Source organism: Marmota monax, unplaced genomic scaffold, assembly GCF_021218885.2.
Source record: "Marmota monax isolate L192 unplaced genomic scaffold, Marmota_monax_Labrador192_F-V1.1 WCK01_AAM20220418_F8-fsc00006, whole genome shotgun sequence".
Lineage (NCBI taxonomy): Eukaryota > Metazoa > Chordata > Mammalia > Rodentia > Sciuridae > Marmota > Marmota monax.
The window spans coordinates 10,099,017-10,114,519 of record NW_026693712.1 but is presented as its reverse complement, the minus strand read 5'-3'; the positions used below and the strand labels follow the sequence as shown (position 1 = coordinate 10,114,519).

At 46.8% G+C, this 15,503-nt stretch overlaps 1 protein-coding gene across 6 annotated transcripts in view; it reads left to right on the top strand.

Moving 5' to 3' along the window:
* Positions 1-15,503, top strand: part of Ablim3 (actin binding LIM protein family member 3) — a 109,907-nt gene that overhangs the window by 80,852 nt on the left and 13,552 nt on the right. For 2 of the 6 annotated variants that reach the window (XR_009228290.1, XM_058584227.1), the window contains exons 9-14: positions 1,975-2,033; positions 4,264-4,335; positions 8,422-8,577; positions 10,119-10,148; positions 10,571-10,700; positions 12,942-12,989. Coding sequence is in view for 5 of the 6 variants with exons in the window: in XM_058584227.1 (XP_058440210.1) it covers positions 1,975-2,033; positions 4,264-4,335; positions 8,422-8,577; positions 10,119-10,148; positions 10,571-10,700; positions 12,942-12,989 (495 nt within the window). In the remaining variant the exon portion in view is untranslated. Of the gene's footprint in view, positions 1-1,974; positions 2,034-4,263; positions 4,336-8,421; positions 8,578-10,118; positions 10,149-10,570; positions 10,701-11,451; positions 11,551-12,941; positions 12,990-15,503 lie in introns of all 6 variants that reach the window. The other 4 variants (XM_058584230.1, XM_058584229.1, XM_046460293.2 and 1 more) reach the window with 4 other exon arrangements.

Below are 15,503 nucleotides of genomic sequence, written 5' to 3'. Positions count from 1 at the left end.
GCTACTAACAAATTATTTATTGACCCTCTTTTATTTACATGAAACACAGCCAACTCCTAAACTTATCTTTTCACTTCTAATTATATTTCCTCTCTTTCTAGCCTTCTCCCACATCATTTATTATATAAACACGCTTTCCCATATGCAGAGTGGTAATGGCCACTTGTGGCTGTTTTATTTCGGATCAAACATGTCAATGTCATAGAGCCAACAAGCAATAGAGACCACCTAGCCTGAGCTCCCCCACCCACTGGACACATCATTTCCTGCATGAGGACTTCTGCCCCCTTCACCCTTCCCATGCGTCTTTCACCTATTCCATTGATCCCTTCAGACCTTTGTGTCCACCTAGTCCATTTCCCACAGTGACCTATAACATGTGTTTCCTGCCAGAGCCACAGTTGTAAACAACTCCTGATAGACCCAGGAGCAACTCAGAGAGGAACCAGAAATGCTCTCTCCAGTAACTCCCAAGATCCCAGCCAACAGCTTGTTAGTGGACACACCCTGTGATTGCTGGCTCCAGCCCCTGAACCAGAGTCCCTCTACTGGGCTCTGAGAGCACTGCATTCACTGTAGAAGGATTGAACTACTGAGCAATTAAGAGCCCCAAAGAGTAGCAGCACACAAGAACGGAAAATTCCTTCTGCGCAAAAGACAAAACTGGTCCTAGAAGATGAAAATAAGCTCCAAGTTCTTCTAAGTCCCACCTCATTGTTATTCATATGAAGAAACTAGGACCTAGAGAAAGGATGTGTTAGTGGATGAGCAGAGATAGGAACCCAGGGCTCCATGCTTACAGCCCATCCTCTCTGTTTTTTGGGGGGGATCTGATTTTATGATCTTACAGCACCCTCCTCTCCCTGGCCAGTATTCTGGTCCCAGGGGCTCCAGGCAACAAACCATAATGGAAAGAATATCCTAGAAACAAAGTCAGACAAACACATGCCATCTGGGTGCTCAGGAATCCAGCCATTTGCTGGTTCCTTTCCTTTTAGGGCTGGTTACAAGAGGAATGGCTCCAGAGGGATAATATGTTCCTATTTTTCCTTCTAATCCAGGACACCTGTCCCTTCTCTGGGGCATGTGTAATATTTGGGGCTTCATCTCAACATGTGACCAGCCACCTGTTGTTCATGCCTTTCCAAATTGGCTTCTCGAGTTTGGGGCTGGCCAACTAGACCCCCACCCACGATAAAATGTGGTTTTACACAACACAAATATACTGGATTTGAAGAGTCTGCAGCCTCTGAGGAATTAGCTGGTCAAGACAATGCTCTTAAGCAGAAAAAACCATGACACCTCCTCCCCTTAAACATGATAGCTCTGATAAGTTTTAAGTCTGTCCTAAGTCTTTGAAGAGAAGGAAGGCTGGAGTTCACCGCAGTCTGTCATTTTCTTTCATCCCCCACTGCCATTCATTCATTCGACAAATATTTATTGACCACCTGCTCTGTGTCACTCATTGCCAATCATCCACTCATCTATTCACCCCACCAACGTGTATGGACCTCCGCTAAGAACCAAGTCCTGTGCTGAGTGCTGTGGGAGATGTAGCAATGAATAAAGCTCAGGTCTTCCCCAGAAGGAGATCTTAATTAGTTGGGTTGGGAAATTTCAAGCTACTGTGACTTAAGGCTCTTTGTGTGAAGAGAGATTCAAAGAACTATGGAACAACAAGGAGAGAGAAGTCACCCCCAGTTGGCAGGTAAGAAAGTTTGCAAGAGGATGTCATGCAAGACCTGAACCTTGAGGAATGGTTAGGATTTGGATACACAGAAAACACATGTGGGCAGTCAAGTTGTCGTACAATGGCGAGGTGCCAGGAGGGAGCTAAGAGAGCAGAGGGGGTCCTCCCAGTGATGTGCAGGGCGCATGTGCTGCTGGAAGAGTAAGTCGAGTGGGGGTGGGGACTGATTCAGAAAATGGTGGGTTTGAAAAATCTGAGCCTTTGCTATTTTCTTGGCCCCTTAGGTTCTGAGGTTTGGCACCCCATCTGCAAGCAGGCAGCCCGGGCAGAGAAGAAGTTAAAGGTAAGCACATTAGTCATGATGCGAGAACAGCAGTCCTATACAGAGACCTTTAACCTGTGAATGTGGGTTCCTGATACTATAGGGAGTGGGTGGAGCAACCCAGGCTGCAGAGAGAGATGAGCTCCCAGGCTCCTGGGTTCTTGAAGCTGTGGAGGGGATACCTGGGGTGTGTGTAGGGGATAGGGAGCACACTTGTCCTCCAGTGTACCTTTATACCATGACACCTGACAAACATATTACCTGCTGGAGTCTCCTTAACTAAAAACACACCTGTGCAATTCTGCCCAACTAATTACACGTGTCTCCTTTGCCATTTCATCCACTTACTATAAATTTTGTGGAAGAACTGGCTTTATTGATGTGTGATTTCTTTTGAGCCATACCTGAATTTTTTTTCCTGTTTCTTCCAAGATCTCTTTTATTTAAGGTGTTATAAGATATAATTGTTCTTTTCTTCCTTAATCTCTCCCTCTTTGAGGGCATTTCCCAAATTTGAGTGATTATTTTTTTGTAGTTGTAGATGGACAGAATGCCTTTATTTTATTTGTTTATTTTTATGCGGTGCTAAGGATTGAACTCAGGGCCTTGCATGTGCTAGGCAAGCGCTCTGCCACTGAGCTACAGCCCCTAAGTCTTTAAAAAAAAAAAAATACCTTTATGTAAATCAAACCCACTGCCTCACACATGCTAGGAGAGCGCTGTACTGCTGAGCCACAACCCTACCCCTTGAGTCATTCTTTAAAACCCTGAGGCTTGCTGGGCACAGTGGCATATGCCTGTAATCCCAGTGGCTCAGGAGGTTGCGGTAGGAAGATCATGAGTTCAAAGCCAGCCTCAGAATTTAGCGAGGCCCTAAGCAACTTAGTGAGACCCTGTCTCAAAACAAAACATAAAAAGGGCTGGGGATGTTACTCAATGGTTAAGTGTCCCTGGTACAAAAAAACAAAACAAAAAACCTGCAGCTTTCTGCTGTATATATGCACTACCTCTTTGTACCCTTATAAGCTTAGTATTTTTCTTGAAATCAACTCATTACTTTTTATTTAACTAAAATTATTTTAAAATAAACTTTATATTTCCAAGTGGAAATTAATAATACTTGCTATAAATAAAAAGCAGTCATAAAATAATTCTTGAGATTAAATCTTAAAACTTCTAGTTAATGTTTCCTGTACTCTCTTTGGTCAGGAAGAAAATAAAGGGAAATTAGCCATTGTTGAGACAGTTGTAAATATGTATTAGCACCAAATTGAGATTCCTCTTTGATCAAATCAGGAGGATTGAAATAAAACATTACATTACACTCACTCTGTGACTCAGTGTTATCAAACGTTCCACCTACACTCATTTTCCAGAACCATCCCTTGTTCACAATCCATATTTTGGAAAACACTGCTCCGTAGCCCCACTCAGAATGCTTTAAATTTCAGGATGAGAGGTCTGGGAGGGAACTGAGAAATCTTGAAGCTCAGCCCCTTCATTTTACACATCAGGAATCCAAGATCTCTAAAACACATGCTTCACCAGTGGTCCTTGATTCTCAAGCCATTGACTTTGCCACCACAGCACGCTGCCACTCTTGTGGAAGCACTAAGATTGACATCACGCTGTTCTGCTGAGGGAGCTATTAATCCACCATTGTCATTGTTCACAGACAGATTTTTTTAACTTTTTCACTTAAGTTGATATCAATTTGCAGAGGGTACATGATAAAGAATCAGCATATTGTGCAATTACATGATATGAATAAACAAACTACTGAGGAATGAATACTACGCAATTTTACTCAAAGTAAAGACATTTTTTGACTGGGATAATCCAACATGAAAAGTCTTATGAGTAATATGCTATTTAAAATGCTAGCTACAGGGGGCTGGAGTTGTAGCTCAGCAGTAGAGCACTTGTCTCGTATGTGTGAGGCACCAGGTTCATTTCCCAGCACCACATATAAATAAGCAAATAAAATAAAGGTCCATCAACAATAAAAAAAATAAAATAAAAAATATGCTAGCTACAAATATATAGAAAATAAATTTTTATTCTATCCAACAGCCTGAAACCCTATGCATGTTAGATCTCAGTCACACTTAGACATTGATTTAAAAGGCGGAAAATTTAAAAAGTACAAAAGTATCTAAAAAATACTTATTGCTGCTAATGTGCCCAGTCTCCCCTTGCCATCAAACCCAGGGTGCAGCTTCTCACCTGTTCTGCTTTCCTCTCTCCACAGCATAGACGGACATCTGAAACCTCCATCTCACCCCCTGGATCCAGTATTGGGTCACCCAACCGAGTCATCTGCGTATGTATTACTTTTCAGCCCTTTCCTACCCCTGGCCTGGCAGCTAAAGTTTCTAAGGATGAAGGAACCCTCAGGTTTTCAGCCAACTGATATTTGGTGTGTGCCTGTTCCATGCCAGGCCCTGAGGATGCAGTGAGTCCAGAGAGGACGTGGACCATGCCCTCAAGCACACAGTCTGGTAAAACAAGAGTCACAGAGATAGCGCAGAACACCACGGAGCACAAGAAACCAAGTGCAGTGATAGTGAGCCTTTGTAGGGTTCTGAAGCCAGTGTGAGGTCCCTCCTAACCCGTTCCTTAAGCAAGACAAGGGTAAGGTCAGCATAGGACCAGAGAGGCATTCATAGTGGGGCTCAAGTGGAAATTTGATGTGGGGGGAGGAGCGTGTACTGATGAGGAAGGAAGGGGAAGGAAGTCATATGATGTGGAAACCGCTATCCAGGATTTGGAAACATGTAGAACAGTTTTCTAATCGGGTGAGAAGTCCAGGGATGAAGAAGATCACCTGCAGGTATCTGAGCTGCCTTTTCCAGAGTCATTCAAGCACAGACAAACTCATCTGCCAGGGATGTGGCAGAAGGAACAGAGTTAGAGGACCTCAGAGGTCCCTTGTATATGTAATTAATTAATTCATTCAACAAACATGTGCTGAGATCTACTCTGTTAATAAGCGCTGAGCTCCATGCTGGAGAAAGTGGTGAACAACACACACCTGATGCCTATCCTCATAACATTAGACACAGAATGCCAGGAATCATCAGTTGCAGTTATGATAAGTGCCAGAAAGAGAAAGCACAGGGTTCCCTTGATGCTCCAGATGAGTAGAGGAACCTGAAGGTCCAGGACCAGCTGGGAAAAGGCTTCCTGAAGGAAAACTGTTTACGCTCAAATGTTTTAAGTCCAAACTAGAAGTCAGTCCAAGGAGGTGAGCGTGGCAGAGCCCAGGGGAACTGAAATGAGCAGCAGACAACATTCTGGTTAACTCCTGCATTGTACCAGCCTTCCACAAGTCGAAGGAGCCAGAAGGAATGTGGGGAGGGTGGGGTTGTCAAGGGCAGGGGACCCACTCCCAGGGAGAAGCTCTAGATGCAGCCCCCCAATCCACTAGTTTGGGTTGGGTCCTGACACCATGATGAGGTCATTACTCTAAATCCATATCCAATTTCCTCTTTGATCCCAGGATAATGCCCATTGATGAAACTATTTCCTTTCCTTTCTTCCTCTGGTCAAATGAAAAAAAGAAGAAGAAGAAAGAGACATAGGAGTCATTGACTTCAGTGTCAATATGAGTCAATACCACCATGTGGCTGACACAGAAGACAAGCCACTCTCTTTTTTTGTGGTGTTGGGGATCAAACCTAGAGCCTCACACATGCGAGGAAAGTGCTCTATCACTGAGCTGCACCCCCAATCCAAGACAGGCTACTTTGATCACAGACTTTACTCATTGAAGATTCTTGTCCAGCACAAGAAACAAGGTAATCCCCAGACTATTTTCTGTGCTATGAACTGGACCAGTCAATAGCAGAATTGGTGGGCAGTTTTGGTCCTTCATTAACAAGTGTGAGCCTGTCTCCAGGAAGTGAGGGTTCAGGAATCTGCAGCACTAGAACGCCATTACTCACCAACTGTTACCCAGGAGTCTCATTAACCCTGGTGAAATAAGTTGATCCCTGTTGTTCACCTTGGTTTTCTGGAGAAAGCCTGCTAGAATCACCCCCATAATAAGCAGCTTCCTTATGATCAATGACAACTAGGACCCTGCTCTCCTGCCTTCCAGCTGGAGGCTTATTGCTGAGATCAGTTGCCCCTCACATCCGAGTCGTACCTTCTGTGTGCTCCTTTCACCTCGCATGGTGCCTCACATCCAGACGCTCTGTCATGTGCATTTCATATCAGCCATGTTGAACTCAGACCTTTCTAAACATGGCAAAGCATCTATCAGCCCACATTAGGGATATGCAGTAACACATAGAAAGATGGTCTGTTGGTTTAACTTTCAGAGATAATTGATATTTTGATATTAAAATAGAATTACCAGTGAACCTGGAATGGGCAAGTTCTTTCAAACTTTCAAATTTTGTTCCACTCCCCACCGGCTTCTAGAACCATCCTGGGGTAGCTTGATTTCAGCCAGCCCCACATATTCTCTTCCTTCCTGGCTAATTATGTTAGGATGCCTCTAATCAATCACTGTGCCTCCAGACCTAAGGTTCATTTATAGCACTGTAAATAAAGCAGCTATAGGAAGAAATATAAATTTAGTAATTTTGAGGTTTGGAGTAAAGTGCCAAAATGACTAACTATTCATCAAGATGAGTTTGTAAAATGACAAGAGCTCTCAAGGTCAGGACTTAATATCCCAGGACCAAAGGCATCTTCAGCAAATAGACTCCTCTAAGCAGCTTCCCCTTGCCCACACCCCCAAAAATTGATGGACATGTGGGTGTCTGCACCATCTCTAGCAAAAATCAGATGGCACAACTCAGAAGAATTCAGCTGAGCAGAGTTTCATGGAATTGGATAAAAGGACCCACAAGAAATAGGGAAGCATCCAAGGACAGCAACAGTGGGATATTGTTGCCACCCCAGGAACAAGGACACGAGGGAAAGGAACAGCATTAGCAGAGTTGGCAGGAGGTAGAGCTGTGAAGAAGAGCCATCAGACAGAAGTCATGCTCAACCCACATCCAGGCAGGAAAGTTGCAAGGGGAGTTCGTAGGCCAGTCTCTCCCTCTACTCACGATCCAGGCTGCCGGTTCCTCCCATTGCCAAACCTCCTGAGCAGGAGAGGCTGTGGTGCAGATGGGCTCAGGACACACAGGCAAGAAGAGTGGCTACAGAGTTTAGGGACAATGCGAGGAACATGGTGCCCAGGTAATAGTAGGATGGGCCAAGGATAAAATAAACAGAGAAAGGGCCTTGAGAAGCTTTTAAAATAGCAAAGTTTGTAAGATAATTAGAAAGCTGCTACTCTCTAGAGTAATCATAGTCCTGAGACTCTGTCTGGCTCGTCTGGCACCTCCAAGTATTAGACAGAACATTACAAGGATATTACATTCTCCTTAGATTCTCTATCTAGTAGCCCCCTCTTAATTTACCTCACCCCAGCACATTCCAAACCATAGTAGTTACCAGAAAGACAGATCCTAGTTGACCAGAGCAGAAACCAGGTCATAAGAGGAAACCGCTACGTAGACTGGTTCAGGACATGGTTTCAGGAGCCATGAGAAATGGGTTGTCACATGCAAGCAGACACTGTCTTCCAATCCATGTGGCCCTATAGAGTTCTGAACTCTGGAAAAGTTAAGTACAAGTTCACTGTAAGGAGCTGCTTTCTGGGTGCAGCCCTCTATAGTGAACTCCCTGACCTGGGAGGTCACATGGAATGGCAGGCTCTCAGGTGAGACGACCTGGGTTCAAATGCTGGATTTTGCCACTTATTGGCTGTGTGGAGTTGGAAAGTTCATTGATTTCTCTGCACCTCTGTTTCCTTATTCAAAATGAGGATAACATAAGTCTACTGTTGTGAGTTGTATGAATTAACTGAGTTAATCTGCATAAGAAACTTAGAGCCTGGCTCATAATAAGTGCTTGCCAATTGCTAGCCAGTGTTTCAATGTCATGATTACTTTAGTGTTTACCATCTTCCTTCTTGTGGAGGCTGGGAATGGGGATGTCCCCACAGCGTGGGGTTAGAAGGCAGTCACCCAGGTTGTGTATCAGACTGAATTCAAAGCTACTAGCTAATTGGTGTAATTTATTGAATTTTTCTAGCCCAGAAAATAGGAACAACTTTGACACTTGCTCCACAGAGGTTTATAACATTTAGAGGAAATAATCCCTGTAAAGCACGGGGCCTCTCAAACAATATGTGCTCAATAAATGTTAGCCCTGTTGGAATGGATGGCCTCTAAGACCTTTCTTATTCCAGCATTTTACAGCTCTTTGATTAGATCCTAATATTTGGCTTTTAGTGAAAACTAGTGGAACTTGTCCTTCCTTTACCTCGTTTTTGTTTCCTCTTTTCTTTCACTTTTCCCTCTTATCTTTCTACTCCTTTCCTGTTCATTTCCCTCTTCCCCAGGCTAAAGTGGATAATGAGATCCTTAATTACAAAGACCTGGCAGCTCTCCCCAAGGTTAAGTCCATCTACGAGGTACAACACCCCGACCTCATTTCCTACGAGCCTCATTCCAGATACACGTCTGACGAGATGCTGGAGAGATGTGGCTATGGCGAGGTATTGCATGCAGCCCTTCTCTCTGGGGCTGTTGAAGGAACCGCGATCCCATTTCATCACAGACAAGTTGATCTCCAGTGTAGACTCTTCAAAACTGGAATTTATAGCTCACATTTAAAAATCAAGAGATTTCACCCACATATATGGCTTTCTGATTATTCTTGGGAAATCAGACATTAAATTTAGGATTTTCACCATCTGGAGATAGGTAGCAGCGCCCCCTATGGACAGGACATGGACTCCCCATTCTTCCCAGTCCTCACCCCTCCCTGTAAAACCCAACATGGAAGCTGAGAGCTTGTGACCACTTATCACTTGAGCTTTTGTTTTCTTATACTGGAGAAATTTTGCTTTTGCTCAGCCCATGACTCTCCTCCCCTGCCAGTGGCCAGGGGAGGCCAGGCTTAATGGTCACTGAAGTTCATATTCTTCGGTTAGGTATGTTCTCTTGTTTTTGCACTTGACATATAGCCCCTGTGCTCAAAGCAAGAGAACACTTAATAAGACTCAGCATTGGATGGCTTTAGAAATCATTACATGGTTGCTAGATGAAAAAAAGTTCTCTGGGGAAGGCAGGGTGATCATCACATAGAAGGCGCTGACCATCTGTACCCCAGGAGATTTCTGACCCCATCCCGGGCCTCCTGAACTACAATGGGCAAAAGGAGCACTGGCCTGATGGACAGGTTCCCAAATTCCTGACCCAGCTCCACCACCAACTAGCTAATGTCCTCAGGCAATCCACCTCTCAAAAAGGGACTGGGGTTCCATTTGGTTAAAGAGCCTAATGCTAAGGTTCTCTGTATTCTGGACCCTGAAATGCACCAGGAAAAAGGAACTCAGTGTTTGTATAAGTTGATTCTCCTGAAGTTAGACAAGGCCAACCAGAGCCCATGGGCTACAGCCAGCCCCCAGATGTTTTGAGTCACTCATAGAGTATCTTTCAAAAATGTAAATTAGTTGTCAACATGTAAATGTTGGGAGATTTCACATAAGAAACTGCATTTCTGAGTTTTCTTGGAAATTAAGAAGCTGGTTAACATTGGGCAGGCATCCAGCATGACCCTGACCTGCTAGAGCTGAGAGCACTTCCCTGATCAATCCACCCACCCGCCCAGCTCTCTTACTGATGACCACAGCCTGGCTCTTGCTCAGTCTTACTTTTGGATCCCCTTCCCTGGACATGGTCTTCACAAACACAAAGGGGCCATAAGCCAGGAGGGAGACGAGAAAGGGTCATGAAAATAAGCTCTGAGTCTGCAGCAGAGGAAGCTAGGTCTAAGTCAGAACCAGCCTCTTCCTTCCCAAGGGGTCCTGGGTGGCCCTGAGCTCCCCTCATTCCTCCCTAGGCCTTTATTTTCCCATGTTTAAAAGGGATGGTCATGATCACAAGGTTTCCTTACCTCCTAGAGAGTGGTGCCAAGGGGCAGCTGCAGGCCCTCTCTTTGCCGAACCATTTAACAATACTCTGTCCCTTCCTCTTGCCCTCCTTTCTTTCCCTTCCTTCGTCCATGGCTGCCTTCAACCTCTCCGCTTCTAAGTCGTTGGGAACATTATCTCCCTACTCCCAGGTAATTAAACTGACATGCAAAAGGTCAGGAAAACCTTTTATGTATTTGCGTCCTTTAAGCTGTCCAAAATGGGCCCTGACTTCACCCCTCACCAGGTCCCCACGGGGCCTGATCCCTCACCCAAGGTGCTCCCCCAGCCAGGGCAGGGCATAATGATGGGAAAGGTTGGCAGAGAACTTATATGCCCCCAGAGATGACCTCCCTCGAGTCTCTGTGATCCCTGGGACTGACTCATGTTTCTGTCTAGACTTTGGAGTGATGCATGACTCTCCACTGCCCTCCTCAGGCTGAGTGTGTGGCTCCGACGGGGTGTCTCCCTATTTGTGTCTGAACCACAAGAATCCCAGAGTCTGTGGCATGCCCCACCTGCCTGCTGGACTCTTGGACCACAAGCCTTACTCACAAACCATCTCCTTCCCCAGGACATCTATGAGAACCTGGACCTCCGGCAGAGACGGGCCTCCAGCCCGGGATACATCGACTCCCCGACTTACAGCCGGCAGGGCATGTCTCCCACCTTCTCCCGCTCGCCTCACCACTACTACCGCTCAGGTAAGATGGTGGGGCATCCCCAAAGAGAGAGGAAGAGCAAGGCTTCAGAGACAACTCAGGCTTCCCCAAGATTTCCCTGATAGCACACCCTCTGGAAGCCTCTGGACACTCAGGTGGCCAACGAGGCCTGACTGAGTTCCTGAGCTGCTCCTGGCAAGGAGAAAGATGGGGTATGTGACACTGAGAAGCAGCAGGAGGTGGGTGAGGAGCTGCCAGGACTAGGGAGTGGCAGGAAGCCCAGGGCCCTTGCTGGATGGAACAGGCCTCCTCCAACCTCACCATTTGGCCTGCCCCATTACCATCCATGGGGCAGATCCAGACTAGAAATAGGGCTCACCAAGGGCCCAGTCCCACCCAGCCCCCAGCCAGTCAGGGTGTCTACAGTCAACCCAGGGCTAGGGGTACAGCTGGTGTCTGGATAAAAGACAGGGGCAGGTAAGGGAGGGGCCCAGGGAGGACAGGTTGGGGGTGCTAAGCAAAGAAGACACCTTACTGAAGCTCAGTAGAGTTGATTCTTACAACCCACAAAACCTGACTTTGGGGTCAAGCAAGGAAACAGGTCGAGCTCGTTCCTGCAGATGCGGTGCATGAGAGCTCATGCTTCTTCCACTCCGGAGCTGAGCACGCCGGGTCGCCCAGGCCACCCCATTCCCGCTGCCATCACCTCACCGCTTCCTAAACTGCCACTGCGCTAATGCCTGTTTTCTCTGTGCCTCTGTTCTCTCTGGGGACCACTGCCTGCGTGCTCCAGGGCCCGAGAGTGGCCGGAGCTCTCCATACCATAGCCAGTTAGATGTGAGGTCCTCCACTCCGACCTCTTACCAGGCTCCCAAGCACTTTCACATCCCAGGTAGGCACTGCCAGCCTGGCATTCCCAGCATGGGTGCATGCTCTGTGGGGTCATGGGGCACCTGAGCTGTCCACTCACTGTTCAGGTATGGAGGAGAAGCCAGTTCCTGGGGGACCCTCCCTAACCAGTCACCCATGCTAACCCACCCTCCAGCCCCAATATGCCCATGGATTTGTCTCCTACTTGACAGAACCAACCTTGATCAGGACCACAAGTGAGCATCCCAGGGAAGAAAAGTCTCAGGGAGCTAGTGTGAAATGCCTGTGTTTTGGGGAGCCTGAGGGGGCGCAGCAGTAACGTAGCGGTAAAGGCTGCTTCCATCCAAGCTCTTGGGACTGAATCCCAATCCTGCTGCTTGTAAGCTGGTGACCCAGGGCCAGCAACTTAGCTTCCCTGCACCTCTGCTGTTCTGCCTGTGCAGCAAGGCACTGTTTGGACCCTGAGGTTGCAATTGTGCTTCTGGCCCCCAGCCTCGACCCTCCCTTCATGGAATGCATATTCTAATGTGGGGACAGAGACCATAAAAGAATAAATAAATAAGTAAAAGGATGATTTCAGGTGATGATAGATGCTATGAACATTTAAAAAGAAAGAAAGAAAGAAAAAAAGAAACCAGGGCATCATGAGCCTGGAGTAGAGGAGGCTAGGCGAGATGGGGTGATCAGAAAGGGCTTCTTGGAAGAGGTGACATTAAAGCTGAAAGATGAGAAGGAGAAGCCCTATGAAGATTCCCAGGGAAGCATCCCAGGCAGCCAGAAAGGCACATATAAAGCCATTCTGCCTGAAGGTGGCCATAAGGTAAGAGGAAGGCCACTGGGTGTGGACTTGGAGGACAAGATCTCCCCGAGGGACAGCAGAGCCAGGTCTAGATCCCGCCTCCCAACTCAGCTCAGTTTCTCACTTGCCACTCACTTTCCCCACAAGAATTCATCTTGCCGGTTTATCTACCTACACCTTTCTCAACTGCCCCAGAGTGGTCCCATCCTGTCTGGTTTTGAGGAAGGGGCAGAAAGATAATGCTGAAATTTGGCTGACGCATCCTAGAGACTTTCACATGGATTGAGGTGTGACCACTGGGAGGAGCAGTGGACACTCCTTGCATGAGGATCTGCTGAGCACGCACTCCGCCCTGCATGCCCACCATTCAGCCCCACGTCCCTTCTTTGGCACCATTTGTATCCATCCATCTCTCTCCCCCCACCTTACTTGGTACCTGTTGGGGTGAGGTTGAAAGTTCAACTGTGGAAGAGGAAGTCTACTGGGGAAAGATGGTGGCCCCTTGGAAAAGGTTGCTGACAGTCTCTGTCTTCTGAGATCAACTGACCAAGTGCTGTCTCCTCCCCTGTCTCTTTCTCTCTCCTCCCCCTGTCCCTTCCTGGTCTGTCTGGCAGCTGGAGAAAGTAACATCTACCGGAAACCCCCGATCTACAAACGGCATGGTATGGTCAGAGGCAGACAGGGCTTGGCCAGACAAGGAGAGGGAGGAGGTTAACCCTCTGTGCAGTTGCTCTGCACGGGCCACCAGGAGCAACAGGATGCAAGGACACAGCTTGGTCCTTCTTCTTGCTAACCCCAAATCACTCAGGGTGACATTGTAAAGGAGTTTTGTGTCATTCAAAAGAGAAAGGAAGGCCTCATGTCCCCTAAATTCTTTCCCACCACCTCTCCAACCCCCTTTACCTGCTGTCTGGTGTTTTAAGTCCCATGATCAGGGTAATTCTTATAAAATGCATGTGCCCCTGGAAGAGTTATACTCCAAGGCATTGATATTAAAAATGTTTACTAGAGTCACATGAGATTCATACAGATTCTTCAACACCTCCCTAGACTTACTGAATTGAAATTTTGTAATTATAGCAATTTATTTGGTGATTCTGTTGCTTAGTCCTGCTTGGGAACAACTGTTCTAAGATGTCTCAGTCATCCTGAAATCAGATGAAGACCCTAAAAGGGCACATAGATGAGAAAAGAGTAGAGAATCCTTTCCTTCTTTCATTCATTCATTCCTTTACTGTTTATTAAAGAATGGCCTATGGACCATTTGCTCCTTTGAGACTTATTAAATAATGGCCGATTCCCTAGCCCCTTCTATGACAGATTCCCTAATTAGAAATACTAAGGATGCCCAAGAAATGCACTAAATTGGGTTCATCCATGATTCCTGCCTATGCTTGGTATGAGAACCACCAAGTCATTCACCATAGAAACCTCCTGTTCATTTTGCAAAAGCCTTTATTGACCTCAGCTGAATAAGCATATCCCTCCCTTTGCCAATGCGGAAGAGCAGCTGCCACCCTAGGTACCCTTTCCTGCTGTGGGTCTAGCCCGTAACAGAGGGAGCACAGACTTGGACAAGCTTGAAGGTATGTGGAGCAGTCCTGTACCAGAGTCTGAACTAACCACCTGGTGGAGGGGTCAGGACAAGTATAAATAGTGGCTCTGGGTGCTAAAGACCCTGCAATTTCGACAAACATCCTCAGTTTCAGTGGGGGCCATAGCACCCCCATAGTGATTCTGGAAGCATGTACATGTGTACATGTGACTGTGAAGGACATGCTATGTGCCCCCAAGCGGCCACAGGAAGGCACCAGCCCCAACAAAGGTGACTTGGCTTTATATGCAAAAAAGCCTACAGGTCCCAAGCTTCTCAGACTTGGTAGGATTTTCCAGGTTGGCTCTGAGCGGTAACAGAGGCACAGACCTAGGAGGACTCCAGGGTAGAGGTGGCTGAATAGGGACAGGGTGGTGAAATAACAAAATGTGGTTGCCAGGAGGGACTTCCCAGGACCCAAGTCAAAGGAGACTTCCAAAGCTCCTTAGCATGCACTCCTGGAGAAAGGTGCACAAGATGAGCTTGCTGGAGGTCAGCCTGTCCCAGGACCTCTGCTGCTCTGGTTCCACAGAACTCAGAGCTTGTCCCAAAAGCTTCCCTATAGGTCTCCCTGAGAAATAGTTGTGGAATCACACTAGTTTCCCCAATCCCTCTCTCTCTCTGCCTTGTCAACAAATCATCAGTCTTTGGACCACCATAATGTCACTGCCATGTAAGCATTCATGCACAGTGGGTTTTTTGGGTCACTCCTATTGTGGGTTCACTTCCAAAGGAAACTTGGAGCTTCTGAGTCAATGCACCAATTTCAACAATTAAAGATGAGGAAACTGAGGCAGAGATGGGTAGGATTTTCCCAGTGTCATGTTGTACCTGAACTAAGTGGCAAGAGTTAGGACCAGAACCCAACTTTGCTGAGCCGCTGTCTTGTGCTCCATCCTTTGGGCCCTGTAGCCTCCTTAAACAGGATGATAGGCAGGGTGCCATGGTGCATGCCTGTAATCCCAGGGACTCAAGAGGCTGAGACAGGAGGATCGCAAGTTCAAAACCAGTTTCAGCAATGGTGAGGCACTAAGCAACTCAATGAGACCATCTCTAAATAAAACAAAATAGGGTTGGGGATGTGGCTTAAGGGTTGAGCACTCCTGAGTTCAATCCTTGGTACCAAAAAAAAAAGAACAGGATGACGATAGAAGGCTGCCCACACTACAAATACCACAGCCCTGCCTGTGATTCCTGTCTAGATGTAGCTCACATCCATAAGAAAGCAGACTCCTGAGGGGCCAGAAAGGAAATGGCTGGACTCCTCTGGAGCCTGTTGAGTTTTACTCTTTACTAAAGAGCAGACCTGGGAGTTCACAAATTGTGCTGCAAGGAGCCTGGGTCTGGCCCAGATCTGGTTCAAACTTTCTGTGTGGTCTTAAGCAAGCCCCTTCCCTCTCAAGTCTTTAGATTCCCAAACATAAAAGGAGAGGTTGGACCAGAGCTTTTCTATCTCCAATGCTCCACGTCCCAGACCCTCCTATCTCTGACTTCAAAGTAGCCTCAATCCCATGTGCTAATGCCTGGCAGAGACAGGGAAAGGGTACAGATTCCCAACCAGGACACTGACTTCAGCTCCTCT